The sequence below is a fragment of the Trachypithecus francoisi genome, unplaced genomic scaffold (genome assembly GCF_009764315.1).
Source record: "Trachypithecus francoisi isolate TF-2019V2 unplaced genomic scaffold, Tfra_2.0 Lachesis_group1, whole genome shotgun sequence".
NCBI classification, from domain to species: domain Eukaryota; kingdom Metazoa; phylum Chordata; class Mammalia; order Primates; family Cercopithecidae; genus Trachypithecus; species Trachypithecus francoisi.
In genome coordinates this window covers 85,037,148-85,053,319 of record NW_022681454.1, presented here as the reverse complement: position 1 = coordinate 85,053,319, position 16,172 = coordinate 85,037,148, and the positions used below count along the sequence as shown (strand labels likewise).

The 16,172-nt window shown below is 32.9% G+C and overlaps 1 protein-coding gene across 4 annotated transcripts in view; it reads right to left on the bottom strand.

The window, feature by feature from the left end:
- Nucleotides 1-8,822: 8,822 nt before the first annotated feature.
- The window catches only part of GABRA2 (gamma-aminobutyric acid type A receptor subunit alpha2), a 158,288-nt gene continuing 150,938 nt past the window's right edge, over nt 8,823-16,172 (bottom strand). For all 4 annotated transcript variants that reach the window (XM_033214771.1, XM_033214770.1, XM_033214772.1 and 1 more), the window contains one exon: nt 8,823-15,893. In XM_033214771.1, coding sequence (XP_033070662.1) covers nt 15,597-15,893 — 297 coding nt within the window. In that variant the 3' untranslated portion in view covers nt 8,823-15,596. The remainder of the gene's footprint in view (nt 15,894-16,172) is intronic.

Below are 16,172 nucleotides of genomic sequence, written 5' to 3'. Positions count from 1 at the left end.
TGCTCTACGTTTCAAGTACTATGAAGCTAGAAGTGTGAGAACTCTGTTAATACTACTGCAAAAAACCTCCAGCTATCCTAAACTATCCTTCAGTAAAATAAATAGCAGAAGTAGGAGATTTTCTTCCTTTTCTTGGTTTCTGCTTTTCAAATCTTGTGTTAGTTTATCTGTTTGGCTGAATCGAAATCAAATCCAGAACTCTAGTTACATAGGAATCTGAAAAATGATATTAAGCTTCTGGGTGTCACAGAAATAATCTATATTCAGAATCTGGGGGCGTAGGAGCTGAGAACCATTCCAGCAAATTCTTTCTTGTGCATTGATTTTTAACATAGTAGAAATAAGATCTATTCCAAATAAACTATACAACTCAAAAAATCTCAATGATATTCAACAGATCTTTTTTTAAAATTAAGTGGCTATTAAGCAGCAATAAAAAGTATTTCAATGAGATCTCTACTCATTTCATGATGTCATCCTGCTATTCCTAATTTTGGGGAGGTGGGTTTGAAGCTACCTTTTGAGGCCATGAATATAAATTGGAATGAATAAGACAGTGATTAGAGATTATGTATGCCAGGTCCCTGAGGCAGGGACAAGAACATTTACTTGCCATGTTGTGGAAAGACTAGGAAAGAAAGAATGATTATAGAAAATGGAATCTGGTGAGAAAATATAATATATGATAAGAATCAGTACAATTTCAAATTGTTTTTTTCTTTTTCCAGTGACAGTTGTATAGATCTAGAATAAAGACTAGATTGAAAAACCTGGGCTAGAATTTTTTAAAATGTGAGTTGTCTATCTACTGAATACAACTGAATCTCTGTAACACTCTTGAAATTGTAGAACTCTTTAGGGCACTAAATGAAGAAATGCTTTAAAAATGGTTACTGGGCAGACGTGGCCATAAAATATCGCTAAATTATAGCATTCCTCAAGCTAAAAGATATCAACAATGAAATGCTGTGGTAGATAAATTTCTGGTAGTGTTATATGGTGATTTTGTGGGTAGTGAAGAGAGAAATTAAGGGCATGGTACAATCTGTTCCTGGGAGATTCATTGCACAGTGCTCTCATAAGAATGACAAGGGAATAATTGAATGCATTTTGTGAAACAAAATATTGATGAATAAAGAAGGGACAACTCTTGGGTAAGAAACAGAGCCATGAAAGACAGGTAATTTTCAAACTTTAAGTTGCGTTTCTCGGTGAGATATAGGAGAGAATGAATGTGAAGCAACTCTGAAATTATAATTAGAGGGAAATCTATAACAATTACTTTTGCAAACACTTCTAAAAGTGACAGTGGGAAAGATTTTTAAACAAATAATTTTCAGGCCTATTGAAAAGATAATGGAGTGTGTAGTTCTCTCTTGGCAGAGACAACAGCTCACTCTGTCCAGAAAATTATAGGGCAAGCAATACAGAATACTTGGGCTTCATTAAGAAGAATACAGCACACTGCCGACTGGGAAGCAGGTCGCGCAAGAACAGAAAGCATGGACTGACTAGCCCAGGTTTTTCAATCTAGTCTTTATTCTAGATCTATACAACTGTCACTGGAAAAAGAAAAAAACAATTTGAAATTGTACTGATTCTTATCATATATTATATTTTCTCACCAGATTCCATTTTCTATAATCATTCTTTCTTTCCTAGTCTTTCCACAACATGGCAAGTAAATGTTCTTGTCCCTGCCTCAGGGACCTGGCATACATAATCTCTAATCACTGTCTTATTCATTCCAATTTATATTCATGGCCTCAAAAGGTAGCTTCAAACCCACCTCCCCAAAATTAGGAATAGCAGGATGACATCATGAAATGAGTAGAGATCTCATTGAAATACTTTTTATTGCTGCTTAATAGCCACTTAATTTTAAAAAAGATCTGTTGAATATCATTGAGATTTTTTGAGTTGTATAGTTTATTTGGAATAGATCTTATTTCTACTATGTTAAAAATCAATGCACAAGAAAGAATTTGCTGGAATGGTTCTCAGCTCCTACGCCCCCAGATTCTGAATATAGATTATTTCTGTGACACCCAGAAGCTTAATATCATTTTTCAGATTCCTATGTAACTAGAGTTCTGGATTTGATTTCGATTCAGCCAAACAGATAAACTAACACAAGATTTGAAAAGCAGAAACCAAGAAAAGGAAGAAAATCTCCTACTTCTGCTATTTATTTTACTGAAGGATAGTTTAGGATAGCTGGAGGTTTTTTGCAGTAGTATTAACAGAGTTCTCACACTTCTAGCTTCATAGTACTTGAAACGTAGAGCATGGGCATACATTTTGTTCATTTGGATTATGGCTAACATGGTGTGCTTGTCCATCCTGACATAACACAGAGTTACTTACCTGGTTATGAAGATCTATTGTGGCAGTGATGTTGGTCTGACACCTGTGGTCTCCTGACTGCAGAAGAGGTATTACCCTTGGTAGATATTTTGCAGCACATCTTTGAGAGACTTTTTTTTAATGTAGATCTTTTTTATAAATGTTAAATAAATATGTATGTAACTCATATTCTATAAGAAGTCTACTTCTGCTTAAAATATAGTGGATTTTGTTTGATGTGCATATGAATACTGACTAAAAAAGTAATTGGTAACAAGAATGTTTGAAAATAATCACTTCTTAAGAAAATTGGAGTTTGGAGTTAAGTTACCTGGTTCAGTTTTTAGTTGGCAATGTTTTTACTAGCATTATAAGATGGAGCATGGATGGTCTATGATAGGCAATAGTGAAAGGGTTACCTGAATAAGCAACTATACAAAGTTGTTTGAAGTCATAGACTGGAGATATGTGATCTATGTTTGAATCTAACTTCTATCATATATTAGCTGTTTGATCTTTGGCAAATTAATAAACATATCTGCCTCAGTTTCCTTATCTGCATAATAGTATTAATTTAATAACTTTATTATAAAGATAAAATAAATTAATATACTTAAAATGCCTTGAAAGATGGAAGGTATGGTGTACTTTCTTTTCTGTTCATAAATATTGTTATTATTATTTTTACCATTATTGTTGTGGTAGTGGTGATTTGTAAGAACTGTGAAGTTCAAGATTTTACCTCACATGCAAGCTAAAAAGTTAACCAGGCACAGTGTTCTGCACACTGGCGGAAGTCATGAAACTCCGGGATCGGAGACTTATTACTAACAGTAATAACAATAGCCAGATTATCATCATGTTTGCACCCATAGTCTAAGTCTCAATTCCTGTAGGGCAATAAAAGTATATTCAGCAGATACCTACACACATAATGAATTACATTACGAGAGAGAATCATGATTAGGGAAACTGAAACTTTTGTGAAAGGTGATAAACTTGCCTGGTCTTTGCCACAGAGAGACACAATATCTTTATCATACTAGAGTATAAATGAGCAAAATTTGCTGCTATATTTTTCTCTCAAGGCTGCTTGCTCTACAAACATATTTGAAAAGTAAGCCTGGAACAAAGGCAGTCACTCCTTTTGCTGACAAGTTGTGCAAAAATGTGACACTCATGGAGAAGTGTTTCTTAAAACCTATCCCTGGTTTATATACCATCTTGGCTTCTGGTGAATTTTTCTATGAATACGTATGTGACACTTTAATGGCTTACCTGATCTGACAGACAGAAGCTGAAATTATATCTGATCAATTTGTCTTATACAGCATTTAATTAAGACTATTATCAGTAGGATCTCTATAAACACTGTGTCCATTTCATAATTGTGCCATTTCATAATTGTGCAAACAAATGGGCACAATGTTTATAGAGATCTTATTGATAATAACCTTATAAAATGATTTTAAAATTCAGTGCTTGGATAGGATGCCTATTCAAAAGAGTCAAATTTATATAAATTAATTTACATTTTAGTTTTTAAGTAATTGGAATTGTCCCTCAAAATTTTAGAAGAAAAATGTACAGGAATATGGAGGGTGTTCATCTTTTATGAGTTGGTTGAAGTCAATTGTAAGAATTTCAGATCACTGAATATTAGCCTGGAGGTTCCCCATGGGCTAAAGAATGATTTTCACAGAGTCTTATTAATTATATAAATATTTTATATTCAAATCAATTTTTTCAAAGCAAGAGAATTACAGAACCAGTGTGTAATTTAATGGTCAGACTCTGGATTAAAAATTCAAAATTGAAAATATGATTTTAGGCTGGTTTTATATCCAGTGCTTAAAAGAAATTATCTAGAATACAGACCAAAGACATCGGAACATAAAAGAGAAGTTAAAAGACATGCAGGGCTGAATAGGAAGATCTAAAGATATGTAATTGGTATTACAGAAAGATAGGACAGAGAGAGTAGGGAGAAGTAATGTTATTTAAAGAGATAGTGACTAAGAACGTTCCAAAACTGATAAACCAATGCCCAGATTCACAGAATCCCAGTAAATTTCAATCAAAATATTTGAAAGCGATAGGCATAATCCCTCCCATTAAGAATATTATAGACGAATGGAGAAAGCAATCGCTAAGTAAGTGTGAGCAACACAGGAGATCAGTGAACAGGCAATCAAGCACAAGTTTTAAAGTTTTATAATAGTTTGTCTATGGTGTGCTCAAAACACATAAATTATTATCTAAGGTTTTAGTACTGCTGTTATTAAAATATCAGCTGTAGCTTCATCAATTTTAAAGTACTAAGAGATGAGGTTTCATACTATAGAAACTGTAATATTGTATGTTTAATAACAAGCCATTAATAATGAATAAAACTAATTTTATTCACTTAGCAGAAAGTGAAATTATAAAATCATGCTTTCAATAAGTAGCACTGTACTATTGTGAAATATGCCAATCAGTTAAGTTTATGTTATATTACATGTGATCACTATTCTTGTATTAAAATTTCTTATATGGCATAAAATGTATCCTAATTGTAACCTCTGAATAAACAATAATATGCAGAATGTACATTAGAGGTATAAATTAATAGTGAGGGTAAATGGGAAACTCTAGTTTTTGAAAACATATGAGATCAAATCATCAAATCTTGATTGCTACTTCTATTTACTCAAATCTTGGTTAATTATTGGTCACTATCTTCTGCTACTTTATGACTCAAATAAAATTACATTCACTTCTCATAACTTTTGCTTCATCTTACTTACTTTACCTGATGTTAGTGTTACCCAGCATGTATTATGAGGATAGTGGGTAGTGAAGACAGGTAGATATTCTAGTTTCATTCTTAGTCCTCAATAAAGACTCTATTTTCATTATTTATAACACGTTTCAATTCCATTCCAGGTCTGTTTCTTCTTCTCATCTTCTTGTTTTGGCCATGTTCGTGTCATTTGGACATGTTGATAGCAATTTTCCTGGAATATTCCTTGCCAGATAATTTCTGTCTGATATTAAGTTTTAGTCTCTTTCCATTCCTGGATTCTGTAGAATAGGCAACACAGTTTCAATTTTGCCCTGTAGGAACCCATGTCCAAATCATGACTCCACTTGCCTGGGCCACCAGTCTCCTCCAAACTTCTTGAGAGACTGTGCTGATAGAGGCAATTGTGGATATAAATGGCCTGTCATCCCAGTGTAAGCTAAGCCCAAGTAACTTTGATAATAGAAATGTATATAACAAAATCTTTAATGTGCATATGTTTTTTGATCTTCTTCATGATAGTTGTATTTATTTTTATGTTAAAAACATTATGCAAGTCAGGCACAGTTTACGCCTGAAATCCCAGCACTTCGGGAGGCCAAGGCAAGAGGATCACTTGTGGACAGGAGTTCGAGACCCATCTGGCCAACATGGTGAAACCCCATCTCTACTAAAAATACAAAAAAAAAAAAAAAAAAGGCCAGGCGCGGTGGCTCAAGCCTGTAATCCCAGCACTTTGGGAGGCCGAGACGGGCGAATCACGATGTCAGGAGTTCGAGACCATCCTGGCTAACACGGTGAAACCCCGTCTCTACTAAAAAAATACAAAAAGCTAGCCGGGCGAGGTGGCTGGCGCCTGTAGTCCCAGCTACTTGGGAGGCTGAGGCAGGAGAATGGCGTAAACCCGGGAGGCGGAGCTTGCAGTGAGCTGAGATCCGGCCACTGCACTCCAGCCCGGGCGACAGAGCGAGACTCTGTCTCAAAAAAAAAAAAAAAAAAAAATGCCAGGTGTGGAGGCATGCACCTGTAGTCCCAGCTATGAGGAGACTGAGGCAGGAGAATCGCTTGAACCTGGGAGGTGAAAGTTGTAGTGAGATGAGATCACAGCACTGCACTCCAGCCTGGTGACAGAGTGAGATTGTGTATCAACATAAATAAATAAATAGATAGATAAATACATACATACATACATACATACACACATACATAATGCAGACACATAAATACTGACAATTCAATAATAAATTATAACATCCTTATGTAGTTGATTTGTGTCAATCAGAAAATATAATTATATTAGTACTGAGAGGGTCTATTTTTTCTCATTTTTTACATATTTTTAAATTCCATTTTCATTTTTGTAATTTTTCAAAATAGAAAAACATTATTTGATTGCAACGGCCTATGTTTTGAAGTGTATGCAGAACCTTCACTCTCTCCACTGATGAGGGGTGACCCAGCAATTGTGCTTGTATTTGTTATTCAAGATAATATAGCTGATTGGAACAAATTGTCCCTATCAGATTATTTTACACCAGTATTTGAACTGAGCTACGCAGACAATGAGTGTTGTTATTTCATCACATTAATAGAATCCATAGCCTAATTCCGAACATTTCTGAGTTCCGTAAGTTTTTTTTTTTCTTTGTTTTTGTTTCTTAGGAACAGGGTCTTACTTGTATCCCCTACTTGGGAGTAATAATGCCAGGATCACAGCCCACTTCAGCCCCAAACACCTAAGCTCCAGGTATCCTCCCGCTTCAGCCTCTCAAGTAGCTGGGACTACAGGTGCCTGCCACCACATCCAGTTAATTAAAAAAAAAAAAAAAAAAAAATTAGAGATGGGGTCTCAGTATGTTGCTCAGGCTCGTCTCAAACTTCTGGCCTCCAGTGATCCACCTTGGCCTCCCAAAGTGCTGAGATTACAGGCCTGAACCACTGCACCCAGTCTGAGGTCAGGAGTTTTAATGCTTAATTGCAATTGAATGAGACATCTTCAATCCTTTCCCTAAATTCCTTCTGTGTTTCAACGAGTTTGGAGTTGTTCGTGCTCTTAGTCAAAGGAGTCATGTCTAATATATTGACTCTCAGAAAACAAAACATGATTTTCAGTAACTCTATCTTCAACACTTCCTAAAGTTACTGACAAGTGGCATGAAGTTCAATACAAGTACTACATAGTATACCAGAATACTGAAAGACAAATGCAATGATTAGTATGAGGAAAAGTTAACAAAACAAGAGTTATAGAATTATAGACATTTTTCTCCTGGTGTACAGATTCAGTTTTCCGAAATGGATGGAATTTTCAGATACAGCTTAGGGTGACCTCTGTATATACTTCTTATGAAAACGTTCTATAAACTGTGGTTATAGACAGCCTGATTTAAGTGATAGACATGATGACCTTTAAAACTTTCATTTTTCCATTTATCTGAAATTTCATGTATATTTTACTTTGGGAGTAAAACTAGTTTCAAACAGTAAGTCCATGGACAGTTTAAAACTGATATACTTCAACTATTAGTTTACATCTTCTGATTATTCTACATTTTTTTTTTTTTTTTTTTTTTAGACAGAGTCTCGCTCTGTCGCCCAGGCTGGAGTGCAGTGGCGCAATCTCGGCTCACTGCAAGCTCCGCCTCTCGGGTTCATGCCATTCTCCTCCCTCAGCCTCTTGAGTAGCTGGGACTACAGGTGCCCGCCACCTCGCCCGGCTAATTTTTTGTATTTTTTAGTAGAGACGGGGTTTCACCGTGTTAGCCAGGATAGTCTCGATCTCCTGACCTAGTGATCCGCCCATCTCGGCCTCCCAAAGTGCTGGGATTACAGGCTTGAGCCACCGCGCCCGGCTATTCTACTTCTTAAGAAGTCAGTTAGAAATTGTTATTGGTTAATAGAAGAAATGTTACAAAATTTCAAGCTATTAAGAGAATAAGATGTTCTACAGAAGTGAATTTTCCAGGTAAATGAAGCTCAATTAATTTCTAATACATTAACTGTTAATTGAGGGAGAGAATTAAAAAAAAATTAAACATACCCATATCCCTGATTTTCTAAACCAAGAAAATTGGATATAATTCCACAGTCTCTCAAGGGATATCTGAGGGATTCCATGTTTTTACCACTTATATCTGTTTTCCATTTTTCTATTTTCCTATCTACATTTGAAAACTTCCCAGAGTTAATATTTATAATGGTACCATTAACAATAGTAGTAATAGTCAAAAGAGGAACTCTTTTAAATAATATTGCATTAAATTTAGAAAGTAAGTCAAACAAGAAAACTACAAGATGTGGGGGTTTACAGAGATAATGCCGAACTTAAATCTACCTTAAATAAAAGAAAATATTATTTATTTAATAGTTTCATGTAAATGTGACACTTTTATATAATAGCAGGTAGCCAATTTTCTGGGCTTTTCTTATGCTTTTCACTTTCTTAAAGTGTTGAAGAGATGAACATTAGCAATATATGATTCCTCCCCAAATTTCAGGGTATGTTTATGCTTTTTCTGTCACCCTACAGCTTTTTATCTTAAAGAGAAGTTGAAGAAACTGACAACTTTTAAAACTGCTATTACAAAATATCATTTTATATCCCAATATATAAAAGCCACATTCACAATAAATTCAATTATTGTAAGCAAATATGTAATAGAGTATAAAAAACACAATTTGCAGATCAAACATATTTAAATTCTTTTTAATACAAAAAAGTTGTTTAGCATTAATTTACATGTGATTAGTTAGGAATTTTTTAAACAGCAAGCATGACATATTCAATAAAGGTCATATGATCAACTAGTGGCTTTTCCCAATTACAACAAGGTCACAATTACAAATATTGTTAGTTTTTGAGTTATTTTCTTGAACCAGAAAACCTACCAATAAGTATACTGTCACCCAGAAAATTTCGAATTTCACATAATGTGAATATCAAAGTTTGGTGTTGGAGGTTCCTCACATTCTCTATACATGTGATTGTATTATTAATTTGTAGCAAAGGGAAAATACTTTATTCCTTTTATTTTGTATTCAAATATAGCAATAATATGACATTTTTTAAAGTTTTCACTCACATCACAACTACTGTACACATTTAATGAAAGGTGATGTTCCTCAGTTTGAAGCACATCAAAACCTGAATTTGTATCTGCTCAGGAAAATCTTGAAAATGTATAGAAGACCAACAATTTTAAAATCAAGTGTAGTGCAGGCATCCCAGATTAACAAGCAATAAGGACTTATCTGTGGATGGTAAAGTTTAATTCATGAAAATTGTGACTCAATAATTGAGTTTTACTTATATCTTTCTAATTATACATTACACATTTTTACACATTATGATCAATTTAAAGCACAATCAATTGCTTCAATGACTATGTCAAATATGTTAAAAATAAATTGTGAACAAATCTATCAGTACTATTTCTAAAGTAATTCTGCAACTAACTCTTGATTTCTTAGAATCAGTTGTTTTTACAAATAAACTTTGTTGGAAATATTCATGTATAGCCAATAATACATATATATAGCCAATGCAATATAGTTAGCATTTTGGCATCATGTTATGGTAAAGTTTTCTAAAAAGAAGCATGGAAAACTGACATTTTCAAACCTAGTAAGCTAATTGAACAATTACAATCCCACCAAAGGCATCCATTGGAATCAATTCAGGCCTCATTCTATAAACTGTAGCTTACAACAAAGTGTTTGATGAAATCAATACATAATTCTTCAAGTCCAATGGGATTAAATGTTATGAAATCAACAATATGGCAAATGAAAACAAATCTCTCCAACCACAAATAAAACTGGCAAAACTAGAAAAAAAAAAATGAAGGAAGTGCTTAGTTTTGCTTAATCAACATTAATCATTTTTAATACATGATCATTACTTGTGAACCAAAAAAGAAAACTGCAATATATTCCCAGAAACTAAATTGCACGAATGTTAGTAAATAGCTAGTGTCACAAAAATGGGTATTGCTTACTGTACAGTACAGTTTTATTGTTTATTGTTTCTTTTTTACTTATTGTTTGTCTTGTTGTGTAGAAAACCATGTAATGGCTTCCTTATTGAATGAATATTCCCCAAAAGGCATAAATATAAATTTGAATTAAAGCAAAGAAAAAATGCAAATTTGGGGGTTTTTGTTTGTTTTGTTTACTCTTCCTATAATATACATAAACTGGTATGTTGGTGTACTATACAGAAATTCTAGATTTCCAGAGCTTCAAGAATCACACAGTGATGATGGCTGTTGTGAGGACTGAATGAACTAATATGCATAAAAATCTTAGAACATTGACTAGTATGTGATACGCTCTCTGTAAGACAACCATTCCAATTCAAAAAAGTAAGGTATGAAACAAACCAGTAATTAATATACATAACTTTGTATTTGTAAATAACTAGATATTTAACTTTTAAAAGAGCTTACACAAAACTCCATTGAGAAATTTGGCATTCAAAGATGTTTCTATTCTATCTCATGAAGCAGAATTGCAAGATCATTTTGAATTCAGTCTTTCTCAAAAAAAAAAAAAAAACTAGAAATACATTCAAAAATGTTTACACCCACATAGAAAAGATATTTTTAGCCATATGTATAGCTCAAACCTAATTCTAATTAATAAGTTTGTTATGGATTTACTGAAAAAGGTATTCTATTGTGTAAGTTAACTGCTAGTTTAGTAAGAGCTGAATTTGTGATAGGATCCATCAATAAAACAAATTGTTTAGATTTCATAAATTTATTCAAATTTCTTAAAATATTATTCCAAACATACCTAGGAATTACACACATATACACTCACAAACACACACACATCACTGACACACACAGCTAAGACCTTATTAAAAAGATCTTTGGGAACATTACCGTAAGCTGAAACATAAACCTGTTAATTAATCTTTCCTATTGGCAATATTAAGTAATGTTATGTATTAAATGTATCATTGAGTAGTTTGAGGTGGGATGTATAATTATCTGTATAAGTTTTTCTTCATATATAAACAAACAAAAATAGAATATTTCATCTTAACAAGATTGAAGACACAGTGATCTAGATATGTTGATAATTAAGAATTTTAGCAAAAAACAAAATTATGATATATATTTATAAGTAGATATTGAATAATTTGTTACCTTCCCAAATGGCTTTCACATGAACTTTCTCTAGTATTTTCGTTATGATGCTCACTATGATAGAATAATGAGTCTTAAAATTTTTGTTTGTCTACTTTTGTATAATTTATCTACAATAGAATAATAGCTCTTAGAATATTTGTGTGTCTACATATGTAAAATTTATCTATTTTCTCAGAAGTTAAAAAGGGAAAAATGCTTACTTGGTTTAATTAACAACAACCTCACGTTTCCTGTGGGTTCTTCTTTCCAATAATTCTGAGCTCTTAAATACTGATGGAAAATAATAATAACTAACATAAGTTTTAATAGGAAAATATTATGAATATTAAATAATTATATTAAATATTTACTTTAATTTTTAAAGCATGAATTCAGTGAATAAAAATATAACTTGTCTTCTCCACACTGTTACAAGTGGTTTTGGTATGGTGTCCACATTTCTCAAGGATGCAGATGTTAAAAATAACTGCACCCCTCCCCAGTTAAAATTTTACACTTCTGGGTAGTTTAAATTAATAAAAGGGAAGCACGAGGTGCCTATGGTACCTCAATTAAAAGGAAAATAAATGGCACTATAGGATAGCAGTGGGTCAGGTACTGATCCCCTTAAAATTCTGAGTCTTTTCATATAATAAAAAATTTGGCCATTGCTTCAAAAATATGCAGATGAATGTAGGTGTGCCAGGAGACTAATAACCAGAATAATCTGTTTAGTAAATCTATTAACATAACCTGATATTTCCAAGTAGATAATAAATATGTCTGTGTTTCACAGACATGTGTCTGAGGGCATCAGGCATAGAATATATTAAACAAATTATTAATGGATGCCGAAGAACCGTGACAGTGCAGGAGGTGACTTGAGCTACTTCCTCTCTTCTTTCATTGGAATGATGACAGGCCATGCCAAAGTAAAGTACCTATAAAGCTTTGGTGCTCTTCTAGAATCCACGATTATATCATGGTAGGGTTTGTGTCCCTCAACCAGGAATTCAAAAAGAGCCACATAAATGCAAATTATACATATGAAATAATGAGAGTAAAATAATAGATTCTGCGTTGTTTTTAAAAATAAACTATGAACTATTTAAGAAAAAAAAAAAAGAGAGAAACATGGCTCAAGGGGATCACTTATCCAAACCTGAGATAAATTCAAAACAGACAGATCCCTGAAAACATTTCTAAACATTAAGATTGGCACTTAATGAAATCACTAAAGTTTTAAAAAATTATTAAATGGTTATATTTGTTCCATTTTATAATCAAACATATAGGAACATAAACAGGAGAAAAGAGGAAAACAGCCACCCATCTTAGCACATTAGTGGCATCATTAAAGAACTCCCAGTACTAAATTAATTTACATGTTTTATATAGTCTTTAATTTCAAGTCATTATAAGAATGAGATGCACTTAAAATTTCAACTAAATTCAGTGGGTATGATATGAGTGATATCAACACCAATTACAAGGCATGGCAGAGGAAGTAAAAAATATTTTTGAATAAATATTAGTTAAATCAGAGTAGTAGCTATAAAATAATGAGATTATATCTCTATATATGTACATGTAGTTATCTACATTTTATACATACCATAAATCTTTATGTAATTGTACAACTGCATAAAATAGGTATAATCTTATGGGCCAAAGAAATCAGTGTTAGTATATATAAAATGTAATTCCTGAAAAATTGGCCTTATTGTGATAAATTAATATCCTTTTAAATTTGTTTTTGCATTGGTTCATGGAAAGGAGAATAATTGTTAAGAATCTTGTTCTATAATTTAAAAGCAATTTCCACGGAGCATCCCTAGTCTCCCCACAAGAGCAGAAGCTCCTTTTGATTTATTTAAACATTGAAAGAAGAAGAAATACGTAAAACGTACACCAAAGTTTAAAGAAATAACAGAGAATTCTGATCCCCATCACTGAAAAATCCAAACTACCAGAATGTCATTGCATTCAAATAAAATTTTAACTGAAATTTAAAAAAAGAATAACAGCAATAAGTTTCCTGTTCAATCTGCCACAAGTGCTAATAATACTGGTGCCATCAATATAGTAGCAGCTCTTTGCCCAAAGTACAGATGAGTCTTTTCTGTGGTCATACAGAAACTGTTATTTACAACGGTTTTTACATATACACATATTTATAAATTTATAACTTATAGTCAGACATTAAGGGGGCGATGTGGACTTTACAAGCAAAATATTCTTAAAATATCTAATAATGCGTACCATATAGAGCAGTTTCATTGTTTGCCTTTTAGCATTGTGTACTTTCTCATACAATTGCACACATCCCTAAACTATACAGAAGAGCTATGCTATATTTAAAAGTATAAGAAAACAGGATATCTTCTATTTCAATGTATGAATAAAGTGCACATTTTAAAACTAGGTGACAAAGAAGGTGTTACTGGAAGGGAATTAAATAAATACATTTATTGGCTCATGTAACAATTTTAGTTTATGAAGGATTATAGATTACCTTTTGTGAGGGAATTTTTAATGTTAACGCTGTCTTCTTGGCAAATTCCCTTAATAAGTTGCATTTGTGACCTTGGTTTTATACAATCATGCAAAGCATATAATAGAATCACGTTGAAACAAAGTAAATTTAAAAAATGAGGCAAAGGAATAGCAATTTTTGTTGAGATTTTCCTTATTTCCATAGGTACTCCTTTTATTGATTTTATTAGTATACCTATTTATGCACTATGCTCAAATACTGTACAAAACTGCAATAAATGTTACTATTTGACTACTTATGTTTCTACAAAAACACCATCGTAAAGGTGCATATATTGGTAAAAGTCAACTAATAACTGCTAATGTACATGTCAATCAAAAGTATCTGAGGTTAGGCAAAAACTTTGAATCTAGGCACAATATGCAATTTTTAACTTGTATTAGCATATTTCAGGGGCATAAATAATATTTTAAAATATTAAAAGAAAAATGAATTTTACCCATTAATAGCTAGTAATTATATAAAATTTAAAGTTGTGGTTTCTAATTAAGGTGTGTGTGTGTGTGTGTGTGTGTGTGTGTGTTTATGTTTGTGCGCGTGAAATAATCCACAATCTATTGGCAATATTTTAAACTGCAGTGTAAAAATGTTCAACCCTTACCAAAACCTCTTCTGGTATACAAAGCTGTTGTAAATTTGAGTCAGTGAAATTTAAAGTTGCAATTTACAAAAGCAGATTTTCATTAATTCTTATCTGAAAGAACTGCTTTCACAAGAGAAAAATGTGCCAATTAACTGCTCTTTCCTTTATAATTAGTGGCTTCTGAGTCTTGAAAAGAAGCCTTAAGGCAGAATTTGCAGTAAACAGGAAAGAGGAGTATCATGTAAGTGCTTGCCATAGTGCGGGGCACCTATGAATGCTCATCAGTGGGAGTTTTTGGCACAATTTTCTAATCCAATATGCATGCTGCTCTGCAGCAACCAAACTGGATGCTTTTTCCAGTCTCCAGCACCAGTAAAATTTAGCTGACCAATTTCAATACAACACATACCTGGAAAGATTAAGACACATTTATTTTCTTTTTTTAAAATTAAGGTAGCTTCCAATGATTAAAATTAATTGTAGGATTTCAATTATTACTTTCAAATAAACTCGAAACTAAAAGTGTAATGACCATGACACTCCAATAGTTACTAAATCGTAGGCATAATTAACATCCTATTGGGCTGACTCAAAATTATTTGAGCTTGTCATGCTGTAATATGTTCATGGCTATAGATACTATACAGACCAATTAAAAGCTGATTTCAAATCTCTGGTTTTTCTTATGTGTGCCAAGCTTCCAGCTACAGTAGCAGGGACTCTGAGCATTCATGAACGGAGCTGATGTTGCAGATACAATGTTTGTTACTTCAAATAATTCACCTAGGAATGACAATGTTATCTTCCATCATAATCAAGCAACAGTAGAAGATACTCCTATTTAAGAGCTAAACCAAAAGGGTCCACAAAAGGTCGTACAGGATCCCCATTTTCATCTCTATTAGAAGAATAGGAAATAAATCAGGTCATCTGAAATTCACTTTAAATCAGGTCCTAGGGTAAATCTTTTAAAAAGGCAATGGCTGTTTTGTCATGGAGTGTTTTCCATCTGCAGTTCCATGAGTTAGCAAATGCATGTCTCCATTAAAGGTCTACTGGTAAACTATGTCACTATATACATACTGTACATGTTGGATCACAAATTAGCAGTTATTAGTCAGACTGTACATAGCAAAACAAACCAAATTTAATGTTGCTATACATCCCAAATATAACATGGGTCTCAATTCAAGGACTGACCCCTAATACAGGTTCTCTGTTTAAATATGTAGCCCAGTAAACTAAATTAAATGTACCAAACAAAACTGGAAAAACTATTCTGGACATTCTGTCAATTTTGCTAACACTGTTAAAAGTTTTCTTGGCTTCAGCTGACTTGTTTTCTGGCTTCTTGTTGGGTTCTGGCGTGGTTGCGCTCTTGGAGATGGTGGAAAGAACTGGATCTTTTGAAAGATTCGGGGCATAATTGGCAACAGCCACTGCATAAGCATTGTTCTGTATCATAACAGAAGCCTTTTCTTTTTTCTGTTGAAAAATACAAAAATTAACAGAGTGTGAGTTGTTTGCAACTTAACATTTTCTAAAGTCCACTTCAAATTCTGAAGGAAAGTATCTTAATACAAATGATCATGCATTAGAAAAATCCAGAAATTAGGAAAATAAATAAAGGTGTTTATTAAATTAAAAATCCATTAGGGTGAGAAAACCTCCAGAGTAAAATTAATGGTACCACTTTCCTGGAGAATCATTTTGGTTGTGGGTTGACATGGAAAATAAACAATGGAAAAATACAAGTTTAAAAAC